We start from the raw sequence: 27,767 nt of genomic DNA, 5'->3' as shown, positions 1-27,767 counted from the left end.
TAAAAATTTACACGTTCGTTAAACAATGATATAAGACGCATATATATAGATGACTAAATTAAAAATATACAAACATACTATTTGTTTATCGTAGCTAAATCGTGAGAAAATATTCTATGTTTCAATGTGAAAGGATCGAACAGTGAGGATTAGTGCGTATCGCCCATCGGAAACTTGTCCTTCGTTTGAATATACGCGAACGCGTTTCTCGATAGTAAGCGTCGAACTTATCCCTCGATCGCGATCACTCTTCGAGGATAGATTTATCTCATGCTTTACGTACATATATACTCATGTATGTATGTACATATGTATACACGTATGTACTTACTATAGTAAATTTTTTCTACAGTCGTCTGACCAATGAGATCCTTGATCAATGTCTAACATCCAGCTACCGTGATTTCGCATCCCATTCATCGATAAACTACGATCCTTCCGAGAAATTTTCCACCTACTGGATATACCTTGTATATATTTATTTATTACACGATGATTTATTTATATATTTATTTATTTATCTTTTTTCTTTTTATTCTTGATTTTCTTTTTTTTCTTCTTTTTTTCTTTTTGTTGTTATTTATTATTTTGTACGACTTCATTTACTACGACGTCGTTTTAGAATACACGAATGGATTGGTTTTTATTACGATAATATTTATGTACTTTTCTTTTTTTATCTTTCAACCCTTTAATTACGTAGGTGTATACTTAATACTGACATTAATTATTAAAAAAATCAATTGTTAAAAAAAAACAAATTGCGAATATTAACAATACGAAAAATTAAAGAAAGAAAAATATAAAATAAATGAAACGTATTATTGAATGAATAAAATAAATAAATAACTTCGTAATAGTTCCGAGATGATTTACATCATCGCAGGATATCATAAAATCGCTTATCGATAATAGTTGTAATTAAAGGATTAAAATATAAAAAAAAATTAATTTGTTCAATATATCATTGATTTTTGAAATTCGAACGTGAAATAAGATAAATTGATCCTATTTAAATTTATCCAACAGTTTAATATTTAAACTATGATTGAATTAAATTAGAAAATAATAATAGTAATAGATTATATTATATTATATTAAATATATTATATATATTTGAGAAAAAATAAAATAAAACAAGAAATAAAAAAATAAATCGAAAAAAAAAACAAAAAAATAAAAAGCAAAAAGTAATTCACTTACATATGTTGATATGTATATATCTAAAATATATATATGAGCCGTTTATTTTGAAAATGGCCTAACTCCATTTATCTTCAAATCGAGATATTTAAGGGTTTGCGTTTCAATGAATTTAAAAATATACGTATAGGATACTAATGAGTTATACTACTTAAGTGTATCTAAGGGTGTTAAATTTATAGTTCCTATTAAAATAGTGGCAATTATTAAGTGAATAATATCCGTCTTCTTATCAGAAATGGAGTTAGGCCACTTTCAAAATTAACAATCAGATTCATTATAACATTTGAAGGTGCCCAAGTCCATTCAACATAATTTAAGATGCTTCAAATTGAAAAAAACAATATTCAATTTATTTTACATATCTTTAAAACACTATGAAAACATAATTTATGCGATTCAAAAAATTTTTTAACTACGTAACGTGAAAAATTACGAACATAAATTTATTACAAAACAATTTACTACTCATCTAGATTTTGTGTGTGTGAAAAGGATTTGAAGAAATCATGATGTTCCGGTGGTATATATCGTAATAGGTCAATTATGTCCTTGAATTTTGCTGTTGTAATTCGTCTGATATTTTTATACAGTGGTGTCAATACAATATTTTCGAACTTTCTTGATGATCAATACAATATTTTCGAACTTTCTACCCCGATGTGATAATAAATTCAGGACTTTAAAATTTTCATTTTCACTCATTGATGTCTTATAGAAAATTTTATATTATAAAGAAATATTTTTTATTTCTTTTTAATTCAAGGATTTTCATTTATTTGTATAATAATCTTTACAATGATTCACGTTCAAGTGTTTCATCGAAAAATAATTCTTTTTTTGTTTTAACAAATTGAAATTATATACAAATGGAAAACGACGTTTAAATAACAAAGTCTTATTAGTACGAATAACTTTATAGCAATTAAAACAAAAAAATAAAAATATAAAAAAATAAAAAAGAAAACAAACAAAAAGAGGAAAGCTTCTGTTTCAATAATCAGTTTTAAACGAATAATAAATGTTTCGAATAATAAACGAAATATCGTTATTCAAACAAAGCCACAAATTTTTCGGATAAACCTTCTAATACGATACGTAAGGCTTTTCAATGAAATATTTATTCGATTTCAAATCGAACAAAAATTTTTGTTTCTTCCCTTTTTTTCTTTACACTTGTCGGTAAACAAAAAGAAATTAATATGTTATTTAAAACAATAATATTTATAATAAAATAATTATTATAAATTCAATCGTTATGATATGACTTTTTTATATATATTTTTGCGCAAGTGCGTATTGGAACATCTGTTCGTAAAGAATTCCTTAAGATGAGACGAACGACGATTTAAATTTTTATAAGGTTATTTAAAGGCATTCTAACCGACACTTAGAAGAAGTTCTTTTGTACTACAAGAAACTGAGAAGGAGAGAGAAAGAATAACTAAATACAGGAAACTAACCTAATAGGGACAGGGCCAAGTACTATAGGGGCGGGGCTAGATACCCCAAGGGACGAGGATAACACAGTAGGGGGCGGGGCTAGATACCCCAAGGGACGAGGATAACACAGTAAGGGGCGGGGCCAAATACCCCAAGGGGCGTGGCTAACCTGGTAGGAGGCGGGTCCAAGTACTCCAGAGGGCGGGCTAACCTGGTAGGGGGCGTGGCTAACCTGGTAGGAGGCGGGGCCAAGTACCCCGGGGGCGTGGATAACCTGGTAGGAGGCAGGGCCAAGTACCCCGGGGGGCGTGGCTAACCTGGTAGGAGGCGGGGCCAAGTACCCCGGGGGCGTGGCTAACCTGGTAGGAGGCGTGGCCAAGTACTCCAGGGGGGCGTGGCCAAGTACCCTGGGGGCGTGGCTAACCTTTTAGGAGGCGGGGCAAAATACCCCAGAGGGCGGGGCTAACCTGGCAGGGGGCGGGGCCAAGTACTCCAGTGGCGGGGCTAACCTGGTAGGGGGCGGGGCCAAGTACCCCAGGGGGCGGAGATAACATAGGAGGGGCGATATGTACTATTTATGTATCTGTATCTGTGTCTGTGTGTAAGTATAAAGAAAAAGTCCTTATAATCATTTATAGTCAGTACAGTCCGTATAGTCATTTATAGTCGTTATAGTCAGTATAGTCATTTACAGTCATGTATAGTCAATAAGTCATTACAGTCGTTCATAGTCGTTTGTAGTCAGTATAGTCCTTTATAGTCAGTAGTCATATACTCAATAGACACATAGTCAGTAGTCAACAACTTTCACTATATGTACAATTTTCTACTACCATGGAAATCACCGCGATTAGATAAACCGTGTTGTGATGATATTATCAACCCTTTGAATACTATAGGCGCACATATGCGTCCAGCAAAAGCTATCGATGTAGACTATGGAAGCAAGTACGCGCCTGGCAAAAAATTTTTGTTTCTGTGTAATCATTAAGTGTAAATTGCGATAATGATGTTTTTTCAATAAGAATTCATTGTTAACGGTAATGGCAATTCATTCTCGTCGATGTTATTGTTATTATAAAAAAAAAAGGGACAATGAAGAATTTATTTCTCTTATATTTAAAAGATATTTCTTCGTTTTTGTTTAAGCGTACGATAAAATTTTTTTTCTTTTCCTTTTTTTTCCTTTAGAAAATTAAACGTAATTCTAGAGGAATCGAAGCTAACGAATGAAACTTAAGGAGTTTATTTTATTTTTTTTTTTTGTGAGAATTTACTACTTCCTTAAAGAATGTTCGAAATAGAATTGAAATTTATTGAAAGATTTTGCGATTAAGAAAGAAAGAAATAGAATAAGTGAAATGAATAAGTGGCATAGGTTGAAAATATATTTGCGCTTATTTTGAAACGTTAGAATTAATACTTTAGAATCTATCGATGTAATTAATAAATAGAATGTCCAAGTTATATATTTTTTATCAATAGTTTGCCAAAAATTTTCTCGAAAAATTCGATCAAATGAAATATATACGAAATTCAAATAGAAACAAAATCTTTGCTATATTTTAATAACGGATTTCCTTCAAAATATCATCGAATGAAAAACAAAAAATATTACAAAAAAAAGATATATATATATATACGTATAGTATATATTATATACTATATGTATACAGAGAGAGAGAGAAAGAGAGAGAAAGAGTTTATTAAAGGTAATGATATTTCATGAAATTGTTTCGTCGACGTTAACATTAATTGTTTCCGATTTGAAAAGGTCACACGGTATAAAGAAGTTTTGACATGCGAGCTAATGAAAATCGACGTGAAATCGTCACTCGTGTCTCCTTCGTTTTTCGATCGTCACATAAACTGAATGGGTCAGTTTAAAGAATTTTAATCTCTACTCTCTGACGAACGCACGCACGCACGCAGGCACGCTAACATGCAGTTAACGTGAATCGAGCTTAAAGTGAAAGCAACCAACCTGTGGTAGAGAACAAGCGATTATCCACGAACGACAAAAAATACATATACATAGGCATACATACATACATACATACATACATAACATATACAAACGTACACAGTGATATAACACGAGACGCTTTTATCTGGATGTGTGCTGTGTGCTCGTTAAAATACAGAAGAGTAGTACATTCTCACGCCATCGACAGAAAATAAGTAAGTAAGTAAGTAAGTAAGTAAGTAAGTAAGTAAGTATGTAAGTAGATATCTCTTACTCGTGAAATTTCTCGTGAGATGAACAAACATAAACTCAAAATCGAAAACTGTATTACCACGAAACATGACAATCGAGGTAGCTGATGATCAATGCGATTAAAGCACTTTTAAATATACATTTATCTCATAAAATCCTAAATGCCTAAATTATTCACGACTTATGCTAAAGGATGTTAAATTTCCGTCTGTTAATCTACGCTACCAGTTTAAACGTTTACTGACAAAAGTTACCAACACGTTTACGTTAATATCTCTCTTTTTCTCTTTCTTTCACTCTGTCTCTCTGTCTCTTTCTTTCCTTCTCATTTCCTTCGTCATCTCTTGGACTAACTCATTAAAATAGGCAATTAACTTTATCTTTATTCACTCAAATGATATTATTCTTATGAAAAAAAGAAAAAAAAAGAGAAAAACAAAACGATTGAAATTAATTCATTCGAGAATCAGATAATAATTTAAACGTCTAAATCGTCAATTAAAATGCGAATATAATTTTCTTTATTTATTTGCGAATAGTCTATAAAAACATCATCATCATCATTATTATTATTAACTTGAATACGATCGAAATAATTAATAACGTCTTAGTCATTTTTTTTCCTAATTAGAGAAACGTGTTGGAAACAAAACAAAAAAAATAAAAAAAACAAAAAAAATCAATAAAAGAAAAACAAAATAAATTATCTACATCATCGAGAATGACTTTATCACTCGATCACTTTATCATGATGGATTCTAGATCGATATCATTTACATTTATAGTTCACATTTATATCTTTCGTTGAAAACAAAATTATAAATAATAATTTGTCGTTAAATGGAACGATAAAAAAAAAAACCTTTAATCATTCGAAATATTTAATAGCTATTAATCCGAACGACGATGTTTTAATCTTAATTAAGGAAGAGTATAAAAAATCGACGAAAGTTAGATGGCAAACATCGAAGCTTGACAAAAGCCATGTTAATCCACGATCGTATTAGCGTTTAATGGTACACGTATGTATGTATGTACCTTAAAATCGACCAGAACGATTTTTCTACTTAGGGACATTAATGACCATTTTCCGATATCTGTGATATAGTCACCACTACCATCACCATCACTACGTTATCGAACGATATTTCACAATTTTCACACCCTCGCACCTGTCACCACAACGAAATCGGTATATACCATGATCCAATAAAAGAGAGAAGGACGATGTGATATAATCCGCAATTACCAGTCTGATTAATTGGTCATTGGATGAAATTCGATCGTAAAAATAAAAAAGAAATATATATATATATAGAGAGAGAGAGAGAGGGGAGGGGGAGAGAGAAAGAATGACAATAAAAAAGAAAGAGAGATAGAAAAAGAGGAAGTACTAAAAAGGGATAGGTAAATGAGTTGGAGGACCGCAAATGAGTTTGGCGATCTAACGAACAGTCCTGCAGACTTCTTTGTATATATGTATATATATATATATATATATGCGTGTATGTGTGTGTACGCGTATGTTGTATATGTCTCAACGAGTTTCCCAAAAAAAAAAGAAAAAGAAAAAAAAAAAAAAGAAACATAAAAGAGGGAAATTATTTCGTAACGCTGTTACGAGCGCGATTCTAAAACCATGGATATAAATCTAAAGTCGACGATATACCCATTAAAGAGGGAAGAGACGAAAAGCAATCACAAAAAAGAGAAAGACAGAGATACATAGAAAAAGAAAAAGAGAGAGAGAGAGAGAGAGAGAGAGAGAAGAAGAGGTAAACGGAGAAACAGGAATTGCTGGACGAGGGAAAAAAGAGAAAGAATGAGAAGAGAAAGAGAAAAGCGAGAGTAGAGTATGCCTGGTCATTGAGGAAGTGGGAGGAGGCAGGGAACAGGGAGCAGGGGGCAGGGAACAGTGAGCAAGGGGCAGGGCGCAGGGGGGAGGAGGAGGTGTAAGGGAAAACGTAGAAGAACGAGTATGATATACTGCGCTAATAACCAAACCCACGCCGGCTGTATGGCATATATCCTAACGATGTTTTAAGCTGTAATTAATTTACTGGCCGACCCCTCACCCCTTATAAGAGCAGCCCTTAGACCGCAACGTATATATATATATATATATATATATGTGTGTGTGTGTGTGTGTGTGTGTGTGTGTGTGTGTGTGTGTGTGTGTGTGTGTGGTATAGTGTAGTATTTATATGTCCGATTGTGTCCGAGCAAAGGTTATTTCGAACCCCTAAAATCCCTTTAAATCGGTAATACGAGATCGTATATGCAACAACCTGCTCTTAGTAATAGGAAGAACTACGATTTAATCATTTATTTATTCTCGCAAAACGTTCGAGCTGAAAAAGATAGGAAAAAGGAAGAAAAAAAGAATCCGTGTTGTTACCTTCTACCGTGGTTGATCGTCACGATTACTTCTTCAGTATATCTAAATAGCGATCAGCCTTCGCTTGCCGTTTCACTGTTTCTACTACTTCAGAAAGAACGACAAGCAGTTGGCACAATCGTACGAACTACGAATACATACATAAGTACATACATACATACATATATATATATATGTATATTTGTATGTATATATGTATGTACATATGTATTCATCTATACATGAATAAAATGATTATCGTGGTACTAAAATGCGCGTGGGCACGACGACGAGAGAACCGACTACTTCGATCCTGATTATATAAGAAATATTTTCTCACAAAGAATTGCGCGTCTCTTGTGTCGATTATGCATCTCTATTCTTATTTGAAAAAAGGAAAGAGAAATAGACGACGTAAGATTGTCTCTCTCTCTCTATATATATATATGCTTGAGATTCGTATATGAGAATATTTATCCTGCATTTATTTTTCTCGTTGCAAAGAAATTTAATAATATGAACAAAAAAAAAAAACGAAAAGTCAAATTTAAAGAAAAACGTCAATGACATCGTTAACTACAATAATCGAAAATGGCGTAGCGATGTTGTTTTCCTTTTTTTTTCCATTTTTCTTTTTGTCTTTTTTGCGTTTCGTTTTCTTTTCTCTTTTCTTTGATTATTTCCGCCTTGAAGAGATTTCTTTGCTTAAAAGAAAAAAGGATTAGGGAAATAAAAAATAAATTTAAACTTTGATCTCTTCTTAAGATTCTTATACAATAATGCATTCAATTTGATCTTTCATTTCCGGACTTGTTGGTATTAAGAGGTGAAATAAAATTAATCTATCCTTCGTTATGTAATTATGATATATGCATATAGTATGAATAACATAAAAGCGAATTTACAATATAATAGGATCATTAACGTAGAAACTATTTCTTTGCTGTACATTCATTAAGAAGAAATTTATGCATCCTTTGTAAAAATCATTATCATTCTTTTTATTGTACCTCTTTTTTTTCTAACAAATTATACGTCAGAAAAAAGGTACAAGAAAAAAAGAAATAAGTAAAAATGTATGTTTTCGATTTGCGAGAAATTGTTTATAAAAAATTGTTCGATTTTCTGTCGTTCGTTTTTATTGTTTAAAAATTTCTTCTTTTCTTTTTGGCTATGTATCCATAAGAAGAAATTTATATATCCTTTATACAAATCGTATATATTATATATCAATATATATATATATATATATATATATATATATATCGATAAAAAGATATTTATGCATCCTTTATATAAATTGCACTTTTATATTTCCTTTCAATATATCACATATTGGAGGAAGAAAAGAAAAACTACTTACGTAAGAAGAATTTACGTTTCCACGATTTTTTGCTCGTTTTTATCATTCAAATATTGCATCGCGTATAGTAATAAGTAGAAATTTGTGCATCGTATAAAATGCACTTTAATATTTCTTTTTAACAAATAGATATCACATGTCAAAAGAAAAAAAAAGAAAACGAAAAATTTTCGTAAGAATCTACATATTTCATGAGTTATGAGAAATCGTTCATAAAAATTGTCAAATTCTCTTCCGTATTATATAAATTACACTTTTATTATAATTTTTTTTTTTTAAAGATCGCACGTAAGAGGAACAAGGATGAGAAAAAAAGAAAAAAAAAAAAAGAAACAAAAAGAAAGAAAAAAGAAACGAAAAAAATCTACTCTTTATCAATTAATAATAAATTATTTATAAAAATTGTCAAATCGTCTTTTTCGTTGGTTATTAAAAAAAAAAAGAAAAAGAAAAAAAGAAGAAAAGAACAAACAAACAAATTTCACTCGACGTACTTCATGACAATTCTCTTGTACCGTATTAGAACAATTTCAGTCAAGTGACATGGCTCTTCAAAGTCTCGAAATAAGCCTCAGGTAAATTACCAAGATTCTCAGGCGAAAGAGGATGAGTGGGAAGGACCAAGCGGGCTGGCGGGGAAGGAGAGGAGAGAAAAGGAGACAGAGAAGTACGACGAACGTTGCCAATTTGTCTCCTCCGTACCAAGCGCGTTGTTTGGCTCTGACATAAAAAGCAGCAAAAGCGTAAGCGACAGAGAGTTAAATGGGGATGGGTGAGGGTGGGTAGGGGGTGATTCGGCGGGTGTAGTCGAGAGAAAAGAGGCGCCGAGACGCCGAGACGCCGTCGGATGCCGGGCGCCGAGTGTCCTAGACTCATTGGGACCGATGACCGCGATGTTTGTTGGACGAAATGGTAAAAGAGAAATAAACGTCATAGAACATCGAAAGCAATTGAAAACAAAAAAGAAGAATATAATACGGCCCAATATCACATTTTCTAACATTAGATTTTTACCAATCACAGGAGTCGGTCGGAACAGTTCGAAAATAAAAATAAACGAATCAATTACTTTTCGGAAAAGAAATGAAAATAAAAAGGAAAAAAAAAAAGAACGAGAAAAAAAATAAGAAAGAAAGAAAAGAAAAGAAATCATTGCGACCGATCGTGGAAAAATATTGCATTCGAGGTAAGAAAAATATATTTCTTATTTTTTCTCTCAATCGTTTCAATAATCCCGGAAATGATAATAATATAAATATAAGGTAATATATATTACGGTGATGATAATAATAACATTGGAGATATAATGTACTTATAATAGATAAAGTAAAAGTTAATATATATTATATAATAACTTCCTCAGTATAAAATGATATAAAATTAACCATCTACGTAAAACGATCTAAGATAATAAGAATCATCCGTTCAGTAATATAACATAAAATTAATTTCCTTCGTACGAATATTAAGTTATTCATTAGAGAAAAAAAATTTCTATTTCTTCGAGAGAGAGAGAGAGAGAGAGAGAGAGAGAAAGAAAGAGAGAAAAAGAAGGAGAAAGAAAAAAGAGAGAGAGACAGAGAGAGAGAGAGAGAGAGAGAAAAAGAGAGAAATAAAAAAGGGAAGGCAGGTGGTAAGGATCATCTATTCTTGCAATAACAACGTCCACCACGGTGTTATCCGATTAGCACGAATTCCGGTATACCGTGAGCAATGCTTGTAGTCTCTCTCTCTCTTTCTCACTCTATCGATATCTTTCTTCGTTCTTCTCTATCTCCAAGCAAGAGGTATAGGAACGGCTTTACGATAACCTAACGAGCGACTCGTTGAGTTCAAGCTCGACACTTAAAGGGTTAATGACCTCGATGAATAGTTTCTTTGAATTTTTCTTCTCCTTCTTCTTTTTCTTCTTCTTCATTTTCTTCTTCTTCTTCATTCTTTTTTATTCCCTTTCTTAATCGATCTTATAATATCCGTATGGACGAAGAAAGGAATTTAAAAATGCAATTGTCGATTTTAATTTTCTTCGATCCCGATAACTGTTATGAGCTTCATTCATTAGTAAGTTAGTTGATTGTTTGGCTCTCGTTCGTTCAAAGAATCGAAATCTTTTCGGAAATATTGAAAGGAGGAGACAAATAAAGGAGAAGAGAAGATACAAGGGGAAAAAAAGAAACACAGAGGAAAGAAAAAGAAGAAGAAGAAAGAAAGAAAAAAGAAAAGAGAACAGAAAAAGGAGAAACGTAAGATCGGAGTGGTCCGGCAAGAGGGAAACGTTTATGACGTGGTCTGCCTCTGAGTTACGATCTCAATACTGCAATAAGTGCTCTTACCATGGGCCATGTTTTTTTTTTATCCTCCTTCGAAACGATTTCTCCCCCTCTTCGGCTCTCTTATCGTAGCTTTACGCCGACATTCACCGACCGTCGTCTTCTCTTCTCATCTTCTCTCCTCTCCTTTCCCTTCCTTTTCTCTTCTTCTCTTCCTTCGAAGAGAAATATTATTTAATTAACGATAGAGAGAGAGAGAGAGAAAGAGAGAAAGAGAGAACGATAGAGGATGAGTATCTTCTCTCTTCTTCGCTCGTAAATAAAAACGACGCGGTCCGTGGGTAACCTTTGCTCCCTACCATCCACTGACTCCCCCTCCATCACCATTCTACCTCCCGTGGTGGTATTTTCGGTAATCATCCTTAGACGCGTCGCAAGCCCACAGGTCCCTTTTGAGCTTGACATTACTTCCGCTAGAAACGTCGTACTTTGCTCGATTAGCCCTGCGGTGAATTTAAGCTCCTCTAGACGAGTCACCGCGACCGAAACTAGTATACTATCCCTCTCTCTTTCTCTCTCTCTCTCTCTCTATCTTTCTCTATCTCTTTCTATCTTTATCGTTCTCCAAGAATTTCCTTCCTTTAATTGTTCTCCACCAATAGAACACACCTCTCTCTCTCTCTTTCTCTTTCTCTCTCTCTCTAAATATATATATATATATATCTTTTTCTCTCTTTCTCTTTTCTCTCCCCTTTCCCTCTACGAAATATATATATATATATAACGAAGCTAGCGAACGGACTCAGCCGCGAGTAAGAAACCGGGACTCGAACGACTCCGGAAAGTAATCTGCCTAATTACCCAGCAAGAGATTCATTCCGGCTGGAGAATCGGAGGGTAGCCGAAGAGTCGTAAAACGACGAGGACTTCGTTTCGCTATCTCGCCTATATCCTCTTCTTCCTCTTCTTCTTCTTCTACTTCTTCTTCTTCTTCTTCTTCAATGTCTCCGATTTTCGAAGAAGACTTCTCGCGAGACTTCAAAAGAGAACCCTTCTGCCAATCTCTCTCTCTCTCTCTCTCTTTCTCTTGTTCACTTTAAAACGAACGGAATTCTTTGAACGAAAGGGAAATACCCCAGCCCTTTACCATTTCTTGCTACATTCAGGCTAACTTAAGGACACTTAAGTCCTCCACGCGGAATCTCATTTAACACTTCGACCTTCACGAATTTTCCCCTTCCTTCCTTCCTTCCTTCCTTTTTTCCTTCCTTCCTTCGTTCGTTTGTTCGTTCGTTCGTTCGTTCGTTCCCTCCCTTCCTCCCTCTTTCCTTTTTTCTTTCTCTCTTTATTTCTCGTCTTTTAACGTCTTTTACCCTTTCCAAATCTTATTTTTTTTTTTTGTCTTTTTCTTTATATCTTTCCTTTAAGACGAGACGCAGAATTCGAGAACCAAAGAATTCGACGGAACTACTAATACCGGCGACATATGAATGTCATTCATATCTTGGATTATATTACGTAGAAAATGTTGTCCTAAGGGGAAATGAGAAAGGACGATGATACGGCAATATGCCGGAGGGAGCACGGAAGGGTCAACGACGGCAATTGATTCGCTTAATTTCGGTGTCCGATAAGAACCTTCATTAAAAGACAGGAAGATAGAAAGAGAAAGAGAGAGAGAGAGAGAGAGAGAGAGAGAGAGAGAGAGAGAGAGAGAGAAAGCCCATTGTTAGTTTGCGATTCCACTTTGGTGAAATTTTCATGAGGCACCTTTTACGAACCAAACATTCTTATAAACTTGACAATTAACGAATCCAGAAATGCACGAACACGTTAATGGGGTTATAATGATAAGAACGCATCTACGATATCTTATCCTGATATTCTCCCTCTCTCTCTCTCTCTTTCTCTCTCTCTTTCTTTTTCTGCTTTATCTCTTTCTTTCTTTCTATGGGAATAAAATTAAAGTAAAATCAAAAGCCGTTCGTTATAAAGCACTTGGCTATGATCATCCACTCATCGTATTATCCAGACAATGTTACCTTTAATCAGAAACATATTCAGTATTCGTTCTTCAATAAGTACACGTCTCAGTGAATTTACGTTAATATCAACCTTAACCCGCTTTTCCTCTTCCTCTCTCGCTCACTCTCATTTTCTCTCTCTCTCTCTCTCTCTCTCTCTCTGTCTTTCTCTCGCTCTCTGTTTTTCTCTCGCTCTCTGTCTTTCTCCCTGCCTTTCTTCTTACTCTTTTCGAAAGGAACATTTACTATACTTAAAATATTCGACTTATTGGATGTGTCATTAATCCACAAACCTGTTATGCTTCGGGTATATCTCATATACATTATTTATAAAAGGAGATATAAAACATACAAGAGAGAAAGTGGAAGAGAAAGAGAAAGACAGAGAGAGAGAGAGAGAGAGAGAGAGAGAGAGAAGGCTCAAGTGAGTTCCCTTAACGCAAATCAAAAGGGTCTCGGAATGGTTACGAAAATGAAAAGTTAAGTGAGAACCGCTTATTACTTAAGAACGTTCCGTCTCACCGACGGTAATTAACCTAACATAATAGCCTTTTCCAATTAATTTTAAGTAGATTTTTTTAATGCGATACCAACAAAAAGCCATAGCAACGATGGAAGGACACTGTCCTTCGCTTTTATGTTTCTTCAACCTTCAAAATCTCTCTTCAATTTCTCCTCCAACCCCCTCCCCCTGCTGCCGCTTCTCACTACCTCCTCATCATTTCTCCCGCGCATTTGCTTTTTTTCTCTCCTCATTGTTTTTTTTTTCTTTTCTTTCACTTCTTCTACTTCTTCTTCTTCTTCTTCTTCTTCTTCTTCTTCTTCTTCTTCTTCTTCTTCTTCTTCTTCTTATACTTCTTCTTCTTCTTATACTTCTTCTTCTTCTTCTTCTCGGAGACTACGAATTACCATGAGACGAGGAGAAAATATTCATAATGTCGGATTAAGAGTAAAAGTACCCTCGGGTAAGAAAGCTCGAATAGCCAAACTAATCAAGAGTCCATTCCTTCCTCCCTCTCTTTCTCTCTCTTTCCTCCTCACGCCATACTCCTCTAATTCTCACCCTAGTGTTTCTTCACTTTCCAGGATTGTAAGACTACAAGGAGCTATCTATGTGAGCGGCAAATGCGGACTCTTTTGCCTCGATTCTCCTTATTACGAACTTGTCTGAACATTAACCACCATCTCTCCTTCGACCCAACGCATTCTTTCCATTGTTTTTATACTCTTTGTTTTTTCCTCGCCAAGTTTGTTTCTCTGACAGCGGCTATTTACTCGATTCGTATAATATCGTATTATATATTTACCATTCTCTTTTATAACGTGATTACAAAATGTTACAATATTATTTTTCCAAAATCTATTTAATAATGTTTTATTATTCGTAGGATAGATAAACAAAATTAATTATCGTTTACGGTTATAGTAAATATTTGTAATTGAAAATGTGTTGAAATTATAAAAAATAAATTACAAATAAAGCATCGTATATATATAATATATAAAACATAATATATAATATAATATATATGTATATATATATATATATACATATATATATATATATATACAGTAATACATGCATAATGTGTTATTATATTATAATATATATCCATTAAGAGAGATCGATGAAAATAAATTATTACACCACTTCAAACGATCAATTTCAATCTCTTAAACGACCTATTTATTAATCCTTAACGAAAAACGTTCGGTCGTCGAAGAAGATTATTTATTATTTATTATAGTATTATGATTTATAAAAAAAAAAAGAATAAAAAAAAAGAAAGAAAAATAATTAAGAAAAATAAATAAAAAGAAAGAAGATAAGATAATATGATACGAAAAAAGAAATGATATCTACGTAGTTAAATAGTCAAGAGTTATCGGAAAATTCCGAATGACCATCACGTATGTGTGTGTGTGTGTGTGTGTGTGTGTGTACATCTATATATCTACGTATATATGTATCTATCTATGTATGTATGTATTTATGCAACCGTGTAGGTCTCCACACATCTACGTACTTACGTTTTATTCGCTTATCGTTCACATATCGATTCGATCTCGATGTGGTAGTGGGCTAACGTTGCATTAAAACGATGAGTCTGCGGGGACACGCAAAACGCACAAACACGGCACGAAATGGCACGCGTGCAAGCACGCGCTTGCAACAGATAGCCTGAGTTAAAGCCAACCCAGACACATTAGTCAATGTGTCGAAGGCTTAGAGAGTAGTACTAACGATCTACCCTACCGAGAAATCTTCATATTGGATCTACGAATTGAGTTCTTTTTTTCTGTTTTTTTCTTGTTTTTCTTTTTTTTTTCTTTTTCCTCTTTTTTTACATATAAAATCAATGTTCCATAAGAATGTCATCCGTAAGTACAGATTTTCTTATTCCGTTATTTGTTAAATGAAAAACGTGACGTATTGATATCATTGATAAAAACCTGTATGTATTCTATATGTAATTGATTTGTTAATAATAAAAATATATGTTTGAAGATCATATCATGGATAATTAACCTTCTATCTGACATTGGAATAGATTATAGATCGTCATTCGAGTAAATTATTGTCATGATTATTTTCATTCATCTTTCTCGTTTAATATATTAATGATACCATTTCCTTTTCTAATGTAATGAGATAGAAAACTATCTTATTGACCGACTCTCGTTTATAAACAAATAATTAATAAAGTTTGTAATTATGAATAATATTCTTTGAAGATTCAGTTCATATGGAAAAAGAAAAGAAAAAAAAAAGAAGGAAGAAGAAAAAAGAAAAACAAAAAAAGAAAAAAAGAAAAAGACTCTTCGATTTTATTTTTAGAAGTACATTAACGAGACTATTTAACAAGTCGGCCATTAATCAGGCTTTCATCAAACATCCGTCTCAAATTACTCCGTCCAATTCGTTTTCTTTCATGCGACGAAATCGATCATCGTCCAAACGTCCAAAAGCGGATGAATTTATGAAGCGAATGGATGGAAGCCTGTCTTATGAGCAAACAGAGCAATTCGAGAGAAGTACTTACTCGAATATCAGATTTCATCGTTAAAATTGCACTTACGTCAGAGCTAAGTGCATTAAACCATTTGGATTACGTGTAGTACTTACGAAAATTCAACGAAAAAAGAAAAAAAAAAGAAAAAGAAAACCACCCCCAAAAAAAAACAACAACAAAAAACAATATCTTTTGTTTTTTAAATAATTTTTTTTCTCCTTCTACCTGCAAACGCGACGTAAGTTCAGCCAAATTGATTATCGAAAAGACAAATTTTGTTATCTCCAAGGGCGTACAAATTTTCTCATTTTTACTCGACTTGATTTCTTCGAACGTATTTTTACCTTTATAATGCGAAAGAGAGAGAAAGAGAAAGAGAGAGAGAGAGAGATAGAGAGAAAAGAATGTTACTGCCTCACATGATTACGTAACGACGTGTACTCACAAACTCTTCGTCGTTGGTAAATGAAGTTACCAAACGAGATGAAATAACGATGTCCGAAGAGACACATAAAAGGCCCCAGACTCCATATAAAGAACGGACCCATAGGTAGAAAATGTCTAGAAGATTGATCAACTTTTGAACACGCTAACTCCTGAGCTACTTGTTTTTCTCATTATAACATCTCGTCGATAAAAATGTTGGCATAGAAATAGTTCGTAAAGAAATAAGAACATTAATCCCGGATGAATTAAATCGAGAGATAATAATATTTTTATTCGAAATAAATTATTTAATACGTATTTGAAGGCAAATAAGCTTTTGAATAAATTAATAAATCGTTAAAGATCGAAGAAAAAGAAATATATTTTTAAATGTTTAACTTAATATGATAATAAAAAAAAAAAGGGAGAGAGAGAGAGAGAGAGAAAGAAAAAGGAAGAAAAAGAAAACAAAAACAAAAAGTAATGAAAGAACGAAACGAACTATTTATTTATTCTTTTATCATGAAGAAAGTTTCAAATGTTGTTCATCGTCTGTGTCAATTTATCTTCTACCATAACATAACGGTTTAAAGTAATTCCTGCACGACGAGAACAGCTTTCCAGTTGGAATGAAGTTTGCGAAAAGAAAAGACAAGCAAAAGAAAGAAATAAATCCCTAAAAAAAAAAAAAAAAAAAAAAGAAGAAGAAGAAATCGCAAGAGGTGCAAAAAAAAAATTAGCAACGTTAGAAAGTAAGTCGAGAAAGAAGAAAAAAAAAGAAGAAGATGAAGAAGAAGAAGAAAGAACAAACAGAGAAAAAGACAGGAAAATAAAAGAAACACGCAACGTATGACGAGTAAACGACACGTTTTACACGTGTCCTATATGTATCCTCGATATATATACGCCGTATAAATACTGTAAAATTTTTGTGGGACACCGCACATCGTGCGACAAGCACGACGTTTACGATGCCAAAATGCAGGCGATATTTCGTGGTGTGACGTGGTGGAGAGTTGAAAGAGGATGAAGAGCGACATAGGCATTGGGTGAAGAAAAAAGAAGAGAGAGAAAGAGAGAGAGAGAGAGAGAGAGATGTTGTGTGGTGTGGTGAGGTAAAAGGAGGAGGAAGAGGAGGAGTGATTTCGATGCTGGAAAAAAAACGCAATGGATGCTCGTCCATTCGGGAATCGATGCTCTCGCGGTTAATAGGCAGATTTATAGGTTTTTTTTCGCTTCTTTTTCCTTTTTTTCTTTTTTTTTGCAAAGTTTATCCTATTGCAAGGGATAGCGAAGAGTTGTCGGGTTGTGTAAACGTATGTATTTTGTGTACGTGTGTATACACGTGTATATGTGTGTGTGTGTGTGTGTGTGTGTGTGTGTGTGTGTGTGTGTGTATGGTCTTACGAGGCGTTGTTTACGCGGCCGCGTACCTCGCCGGTCGTTTGTCAAGCGTTAAACACTGGTCACCCTCGAACACACCATCCTCCTCAACCATTTTGCAACACCCCTATGCCTCGCGGGCGATAGCGCGCTTCTCTTGATTAACGAGACACCCCATATATATATCCGTAAGGGGGTGAACAGGCCCATTCCATATGGGGGATATCGCATTGTTGCATTCGTGCTTTACTGCATATTGCGTACATTGCCAATCGCTTTCAACTATTCGAACGTGATCATTCGGCTTTCTGTTATGAAACGAGAATGAAAATAGATGTTTACTTTTCTCTCTTTTTTTTTTTTTTTTTCGTTCTTCTTTTACATTTCTATTCCTTTTCCCTTCGTCAGGATTGTTAATCCCGATGCAATTATAATGAATCATTGTATTTCATATAAATCACATTGAATTATGACGTATGTACATAGGTATGTACGTTGTACGTAAGTGAACGATGTTCATTTAAGTTTTTTTTTTTTTTTTTTTTTTTTTTTATTAACGAATTCATGTATATCTCTTCTTGAACTATTTATTTACATATATATATAGTCTTATAATATCGTGCCATATACTATCATAAGTATGATAACACATGACACAATAGTTGACATCATTTATTTACACCGAAGTGAAACATACGAGATAATCGTCAACGTTTTATCTTTAGCTATTACAAAGGATATACAAACACGATCAAAGCTTTTAATATACCGATATAAAACTAATTCATTAATCAACACTATTAAAATCGATTAAACTTACATACGTATATACATACGTCAGTTACTATAAATCCATTCTATCGACGTATCTATTTATATTGATTAAGAACAATCGTGAAATGTTTGCGAGAAGCATATTGCTACGAATACGATCCAATATCGTCGTAACCTTGGGCTATAATAAACGGTAAGATGAGAAACACCGTGGCAAACAAAACTCAACGAGACAAAAGTGAGCCCTCTCTCTATTTCTCGTCATTAATGTCACGTACGAACAATTCTACGATGTTGAGTTTCTCACTACCATCCCCCAACCCACTATATGATTAAAGATGTGCTTTATTAGGTCCAAAGTTATCCCGTTAGTTCGTAATGTTAACGCACGGGGAACATTAGAGGAAAGAAGACGAAGGTGGAAGATTCTGTGTGTACCGTTAATCTGTAACGTTTCTAAGTCTATATCTTTTCTATCTTTCTCTCTCTATCTCTCTCTCTCTCTCTTTTTCCCTCTCTCTATCTTGTTCTCATTGTATAGATATCTTTTCATTGATCAAAAGATCCTCCCTTTATCTTGCTCACTCTCTCTTTCTCTTTCCGTTTCTCCGTCTGACTTTATCACAAAAGATGGATTTGTAGAAAACTTCGAAAAGCAAGAAAAAAAACAAAAAAAAAGGAGGAAAACAAATCTCTTTCTTTCTCTCTCTCTCTCTATCTATCTCTATCTATCTCTCTCTCTCTCTCTCTCTCTCTCTCTCTCTCTGCAAAAAATTAAAATCTAATGCAGAGGTGATTAAAAATTAATAACTATCGTCGGTATTGATATAAGAAAATTAGAAACGATTAAAATCATACGATTACGTATCTCTACGTTCTTAACAGTCAATTTTAAAGGAAGAAAATTCTTTTTATTCCTCGCAAAGATAGAAAAATCTAAGTTAAAAAATAATATTCCGAGAGAGGATTAAAATCCGTTTCAATTAAATCAGCTAAAGGAATTGATCGTTTTTTTTTTCTTTTTCGTTTAATCGTGATATCGAGAGAAATCACGATGTCCATGACGATATCCGTTTATACTTGAATTCGCTATAATTGAGAAACAGGATAGAAAATATCTCGAGATCGCGTTTGACGAGTAGACGGAACGTTAACAATGGCGGAAACATGGTCGATGAAAGAAAATTCTCTGTTAAAAGAGGTAAATGCGAGTAAAGTCCGATGGAAGATTCCAGGGAAACAAGATTTCTTTTTCTTTCTCTTTCTCCCCCTCCCCTCCTCCCTCCCTCTTTCTCTCTCTCTCTCTCTCTCTCTCCATATCTCTTTAACCCCCTCCTCTTTTCAGAATTAAAAAGGAACAGGACAAGAAAAAGAGAAAGAAAAAGAATAAAAGAAAAAGAGAGAGAAAGAGAGAGAGAGAGAGAGAGGGAAAGAAAAAGACAAAAAGAGGCGGCACTAGGCGGTCAACTTACTACCGCACATCGAATCGAATACACTCGATTCGTACGATTAAATGTTCGGAGACGAATGTGAACGTACCTAATTAGCGGCTTTCTCGGAGGAACGCCGGTCTCGCGGTAAGCTTTAAAAGGCGGGCACGAGAAACGGATCCAAAAAGAGAGGGATTGAGAGAGAGAGAGAGAGCGAGAGAGAGAGAGAACGCAAGAATTGACCCAAGTCGGTAGGAAAAAGTTGCCGGATCCGTTGCCATAAAAATCGTTTCAAGATAAGGGCGAGTTTCTGAAACGACGAAAATATTTCTGATATGTTGGACCATCGAATGTTTCTCTCCTTTTTCTCTCTTTCCTTTTTTTCTTTTCGATTTTTTATACTCTAATCGGTGAATTGTAAAAAATGTTAAAATTACTAATCGTTCGAATTTACTTTACTTTCGCATAATTTTATTTATCCGAAATTGTTTCTTCTTTGTTTTTTACTTTTTTTTCCTTTCTTTCTTTTTTGTTGTTTTTTTTTGTTTTTGTTTTTTGTAGATGGAGAGGGGGAATAATGAAGATCACACAGTTGGCTAATTTGAGACTCTAAAATATAGGAGAAATTTTTTATATATTATACACTGTTACATTATGTATTTTGTAAACGATTATAAATTGTACATTTTAATGGAAATAAGGAAGGAACTAATGAGATGCATAAAAATAATTACGACTCGAAGATACGTGAAATCATATCAGACATACATATAAGGGGTGACGCATTTCTCTTTATAATAAATCTATAAATACAATTATCTCCTTGAATATTTCTTATTCGAAAAATATTACAAATGTATTATTTGTTCTCGATTTTTTAGTAAAAAAATTAAACAAAATATTAAATAGTAAACGAAAATTATCGTATTGAAATTAATATATCTCCTAAATCAATGATTTTTCATCGTAAATAGATTAATATCGTTTTAGAAGGTGGTCAATTTGAATCGATTAATGCATTGAAAATTGTATGATTCCATTGAAAAAAAAAAAAAATAAATAAATAAATAAAATTAATCACCGCATGTTTTTCTTCAGGTGTATCTACGTACTAATACGTATTAATTATATTGAATTACTTTCACCTCGAAACAAGATAACTTCAGTTTTTTAATAATAAAAAAATTTTTCTTACAAGATAAATTGAAGAAAATTGTATTTATAGATTAAAACGTCACCCTGTATTCGAGGGAACTTGTTCTTCTTGTTTTTGACTTCCAAATATGTCACCGCAATATGTACTACCCACATAATCATGTTTTAAAGACCTTGATTTACCAAGTGTGAATATACATATGTACTATATAATAATATAAAAGATCGACTCTCACTCTATATACAGTTTTTGCTTTTAATTACACGCAATTTAAATTCTAGATTATTCTTATCCAAAGATCTCGCCATTTTTATTCTTCAAACAATATTCACAAAGTCGTAAAACATAACCTGCCGCTTATCTGTAGGATGATCGATAAGCTATCAGAAAATTACGTTTAGTCGATTCGAACGGTTCGAAGAAGGTTGTTTATTATAAGAGATATAGTGACTTACCGAACCAGACACTCTAGCTTGCAACAGATAAACTACGAAGTCTGAGAACACACTCTTCTACTTCTACTTCTTCCTCTCCTCTTCATCATCATCATCATCATCATCATCATCATCATCATCATCATCATCATCATCATCGTGATGATGATCCTCCTCCTCTTCTATATCTTGCCTTTGTTAAGAAGCCTATGATTTACTACAAGCCGTTCTCCCAATGTAAATGTTTATACGCTTCTTCCCAAGGCAAGTTTTAAGTAGTCGTTAAATCTAGTTAACTATCAGGCCTCCTTCTCAAATGGAATACGTTCTAACGATGAGATTTAATACGAAATACACCTCATATAGTTCTGAACTAACTTTTAAACGCTAACCTTCTTCTTAGCTAGACCCAGAATAGAAAAGTTTGTTTTCTGTCGTAATAAAAAGAAAAAAAAAGAAAAAAAAAGGAAAGAAAAAAAACCAAACCAAAAAAAAGAAAAAGAAAAGAAATAAAAGAGTCCAACGAGAATACGATGGAACGTCAGATCCCCAGTAGCCATCTTGTGTTGTTTCGAAAGGTCTCCAAGTTTTTGTTGAAGCCCTACGAAAGCCCATCGCAGCGCCACCGTTGAACCACATTCTTTTCCCTTACCGCTTTTCCTTTACCCCTACTCTATCCTTGGATAACCTTGAACAAGCTCACGTAGAAGAAGAACATCGAAAATAATTGATGCAATTCCTCCTCGAACATGTTCCTACTCGCCGTTAAACGACATATTAAACATTCCAATAAAATAAGTTTTTAGTACTGGTATAATCAATGAATTATTATTATTATTATACACCATGACTAAATAAACTATTATGCTAAACAAAAAGTCTGTTAATACTTACGTACATATACATATATATATATATATATATATACTCCTCTAATGTACTAACCAATGACCGTTTAAATTTACAATGTCAATTCAATCAGTTTTCATGTAATAATATAAGACCGCACAGAAGTGTTTAACAGCATTTTATCCTGATTCCAACAATTCATTCACCTTGTTTAATGAAACCAAGTGGACTCGCTAAAAACTGGTTTATTATTATAACGATCTAGTCCGATTTATTTAACGAACGTATTTTGGTACTAATCGATTTTGATGATCCATTCATGTTGAATAAATGAGTATTAAACCTAAGATGAGGAAAACATGTAAACGTTCGGTAAGAGCGACGTCAAGCCGATTCCCGGAGGCTTTTGTAAGTGTTGCTTCAACACCATCATCATCGTTGAAAGAAAGAGAAAGAAAGAGAAAGAAAAAGAGAGAGAGAGACCGGAAATGCTACCTACCATCGCGAGAACGACCGAGCCAGTCGATGAAACAACGCAGCGGGTCTCTGCGGAATGTCTATTACGGGATACATCTACCTCTCTCCCTCCACACTCTCTCTCTCTCTCTCTCTATCTCTCTTTCTGTCTCTCTCTTTATTTCTCTCTCTCTCTCTCTCTCTCTCTCTCTCTCTCTCTCTCTCTCTATCTATCTCTCTCTCTCTCTTTATTTCTCTCTCTCTTTCTCTCTTTCTTTCTTTATTTCTCTGGTTATATCTTCGATAATTACGCTCTTCGAACGTCGCTGAGACGTTACTTCGAGAGCCAACGAGCGTAACAAGATGAATTGACGTTTGAATTACGAGACGAGCGTGCAGACACTTGGCGACTAATACGTTCGACTCCGCAAGGTGCACGATCCAATTATTACCCTCTGAGTTCTATGTTTGAGTATCAGATTATCCAATTTTATGTTCTAATCTTCTGCTTATGGGATATTATCATGTTCGAAATTCTACAAAATCTAGTTACTTGATCTTTTAAAATTTATATATATATATATATATATATATATATATATATATATGTAATAAATTCTGAGTACATAAATGGACTCGAGTTGTAAACCGAAATACGTAGTAAATTGTCAGGTATTATTATATGTTCGAAATGATTCACTATTAAATTTGTAATAGGTATATTAGATCGTTTAATACGAGAATACATCAAATTTGTTAAATTCTAATTTCGTATACGTATTCATACGAAACGTGATCAAAGCTCTAATTTAATAAACACACGCGTTCCGCATTAATAAATTCTCTTAGGATACCCTCGCAGAAAAATTTATGCTTTAGGTCAGCACGTATTGAAGGGGAAAAACAAAATAAAAAAAAAAAAAAAAAAAAAAGAAAAAAGAAAAAAAAAAAAGAAAAAAAGAAAAGAAAAAAACAAAAAGATAATCTCGTCTGTAAGATAAAATATCTGTAAGATAAATCTTCATTAATCTTAACGATGTAAACGGTAGAGATCGGACAACGAAACAAAAAGAAAAAAAAAAAAAAAAAAAAAAAAAGAAGACAGAAAAAAATAAATAAGACACTCCCAACGATCATGGGTTAAAAAATACAAGCATTCTCTTCCAACCCTGAAGAATTTTTATCTTTTTTTTTTTTATTTCTTTTTTTTTTTTAACTTTCGAACACACAACGACGAGGGTTCGAGGATCGAAAGGGAGAAGATACATTACGAAAATAATGGCGTATGAACAAAGTTCGGAGCGTTTCGTGAACACGATCGAGGAGGCAGCAGCTTACGAGGCAACATGATAGGGAGGTTCGGTATGTTAATTACAGAGCAACGTGCGTCTCTCTCTCTCTCTCTCTCTTTTACTCTCCCTATATGCGTTTCCAACCTCCCTCTTGCTCTCTCTCTCTCTCTCTCTCTCTCTTTCTCACTCCTTCTTTTTCTCTCCCTCGTTGGTTCGTCGGTTGCCAGACGATTCGTCTTGGAACGGCCCATTGCGCTGTTCTCGTTGCACGCAGAGTTCGCGTGAGACCGACGAGTCGACCCTACGACCCGAAGCCGAGAAACGCTTCGTTTTGCCCTCTTTCGACCTTGCCTCCTTGTCTTCTTCATCTTCCTCTCTCTCTCTCTTTCTCTCTCTCTCTCTCTCTCTCTTTCTGAGCTTCTACTTTACCTCGTTCATCGACGATATCTCTCACGAGAGAGATGCGTTCGTTCGTTCATTCGAGAGAAAGAGAGAGAGAGAGAGAGAGAGAGAGATAGGACGAGATCGAAGAAATCGGTAGACAATTCATGGCTCATGTTCAAGCATGGCTCATGCGCCTGGTTATCAAAGTTAGTGTCTGTGTTAGCTAGGTATTGCTAAGTCTTAGAGAGCCTTACACCGAGCCTACTGTTACCATCACCTTCCCTTCTAATCGTGGCTCTGATCCTCTCCCTCCGGATGCATACAACGGCTGTGTTCAAGGTAAAAAATCAAGGTCGTTCTTCGGAGATAAACGCACGTTTGCTCGAAACCCCATTCTCCATCAAGATCGGTTAACATTTTTCACGGTACGAAACTAATCGAGCCTATTAAAATTGTGCACCTGACCGACCGACGTTATATCGTTTAACGATCTTTGCCAAACATTTCTTTTCATTCCCTCCCCCTCCCCCTACCCTTTTCATACGATTTATAAATCCGTTTTTTTTTTAATTTCTATCATTATCTCGTATTTTTCTTTTTTTTCTTTCCTTCCTTTGAAAAGATTCGATTCGATCGAGATAATATCAATATCTATCAAACTCCATATCAATATTTTCATATCATTGGGTTTTTTTCTTCTTTTCTTTTCTGTTTTCTTTCTTTTTCTTTTTTATTTTTTTTGTTTGTTTGTTTGTTTGTTTCCTTTAGAATAACTGGATACTCGGTGAGAAGAAAATAATAATTTTTATCGAGGCATCGAATTTGATCAATACAAAATGATCAATAAAAAATATACAAACATTTCTTTCGATACTCTATAAGTCCGTCTTCGTGTATGCGTATACATAATTATATATATATATATATGTGTAAAGAGAAATTCATTTGTTATATTTAAAGTACTTTGGCTCAATGTATATAAAGGAAAAACATTAAATATTGAATTTCGTAAAGTATTCAAATATTTTAACGACTCGCTTCACGTATATTTTAACTGGAGGGGAGAAAAAAAGAAGAAAAAGAAGAAAAAGAAGAAGAAGAAGAAGAAGAAATATTCGCTCAGAATAAACAGAAAGCATCCGTAGTATCCTACGCGAGAGAGAGCATTCAATGTTAAAGAGGAAACACGGTTGCTCTTGGCGTCGTGACAGCGCAGAATCACATGTTGCAGAACTTGTTCGTGATATACAGCAGCGCGGTAAGAGTAAAAGTAGACAAGACGGAAGCCTCAAAGGCGGAGAACCCGCCCTTTTCACTCACCCTTAACGTGTTAGTTCTGTTTCCGCAAACGATTCAACGCAACAATATTCAAAACATGAATATACGCACGTAAGCGTATGTATATAAAGGGAAAAAAAAAAAAAAAAAAAAAAAGAGGAAAAAAGAAAAACGAAAATACTACGTAATTATAATAATAATCGGATTTATATATTGCGCTCACCTCCAAAAGTGTGGAACATAACCGGCCGGACATAATTCTCGACACTGACCACACGGTGCACCTTGATAAACGGCATTGTTCGACGAGTAACCACTTGAAGGGCTGTCTTGTCCCTGTGACAACATTCTGGATAGAAAAAAAAAAAAAAAAATGGGGAAAAAAAGAAAAGAAAAATTAGTTCCACAGATTGAAACTGTAAAATCATTTAAAATAAAAAAAAAAATATGCATTCGAATAATTCGATTGAAATTATTCCAATAAAATTTCATACATTTCAATTTCACAATCCTGCCGATCACGATCATGCCGATTAGATCATTACAATGATATAATTCATATATCATACGTTTAACAATAATATTAAACTATGCAGATAATTATAACAACGTGAAAAAAGAAAAGAAAAAAGAGAAAAAAAAGCAAAAATATTCGACGTTCTCCTGCTTTTTGACTTTTTTTTTTATCATCAATAAAATTCTTAAAAAGATGAAGTCTGTTTAAACAACTGAATTCGTATCGATACTAATTGCGATTAATATAATTTTCTTTCAATACGACAATGATCTATAAGAGATATTTCTATATGAACAAGTTATTTCTTGTATCATTTTATCATCATGATTGATGTTATTGTTTTAACCTTAAATAGCCTTCTTTTGAAGATCACATTAAGATCACGTTAATATTTTTTATCGGGAATTATATATTTTAATTGGATATTTTATATTATTGACATAGACACATATTCGAAACACTATTAAATTTGTATATTTAGCACAAATTATTATCGATAATTTATCGATAAATTTCAAAGTTAATATACCATTATGTACAAAAATCAGAATCTCCTGTATGACACGCAATATACATTTTCTAATGCTAATATGCCAATATAATAATATAACTTTGAAACTTTTTCTAATCCAAAAAAAATGACTCAACTAATAAATATTCTACTATAAATTTTTTTCAAAAACTCTCAAAGATATAAAAGAATATACAAATGAATATTTTCATATAAGAAATTGAAAGTGATCGTCATATGATCGTCGAATGATTGTACAAGGTCAAAACCAATGAGATCATCTTATGTTTCCTACGTAGTTAAAAAAAAATACTTTTTGTATGAGTCATATTATTCCCTAAAATACTACACGATATATATATATATATATATATATATATATATATATATATATAAATTGATAATACTTTAAAATACTTTCGCACCCCATTTAACATATATTAAATTAAAATAATTCGCGAGTTTGAATATACAGATGTTCGATGTAACAAATAATTATTGCTATAGTTCGTATATAATAATAATAATAACAACGTGGTTAAGGAACGATAAACGCTCGTTATACATATCCACTCTTTATTACGTCGTAACGATCGTAATATGGGAAAATTATAAAGACCGGGAGAGATAGGAGCGTGACATTTTTCACCAAATTTATACGACATGCAATCCCCGAAGAGAAATTAATTAAAGGGCCCTATCTAATATGAGAAAATAAAAGGAGGTAAGGGAAGAACGGGGGAGAGCGGGTTACGCCAACGGTGAATTAATAAAACTGAGGTCCGTAATTAACGAGTAAACGATGTCCCACCATGCTCCACCGATCGTCATTGATTAAACGACACATACGATGTAATTATACCTCTCAAGCTAAATTTTATTACAGCGAAAATAGTTCTCGCGCCTCACTACAATCTACTAGATCGAATCTCAAAATTCATCCTCTCTTTCTCTCTCTTTCCCTC

At 33.6% G+C, this 27,767-nt stretch overlaps 1 protein-coding gene across 2 annotated transcripts in view; it reads right to left on the bottom strand.

The window, feature by feature from the left end:
• LOC118443383 (uncharacterized) overlaps nucleotides 1-27,767 on the bottom strand; it is a 103,375-nt gene that overhangs the window by 72,674 nt on the left and 2,934 nt on the right. For both annotated transcript variants that reach the window (XM_085659236.1, XM_035870285.2), the window contains exon 2: nucleotides 25,998-26,123. In XM_085659236.1, coding sequence (XP_085515362.1) covers nucleotides 25,998-26,122 — 125 coding nt within the window. In that variant the 5' untranslated portion in view covers nucleotide 26,123. The remainder of the gene's footprint in view (nucleotides 1-25,997; nucleotides 26,124-27,767) is intronic.

The sequence above is a fragment of the Vespa mandarinia genome, chromosome 9 (assembly GCF_050613455.1).
Source record: "Vespa mandarinia isolate Hongniang chromosome 9, ASM5061345v1, whole genome shotgun sequence".
NCBI lineage: Eukaryota > Metazoa > Arthropoda > Insecta > Hymenoptera > Vespidae > Vespa > Vespa mandarinia.
Note: the sequence above shows the minus strand (reverse complement) of the source record. Positions and strands in the feature narration are given on the sequence as shown.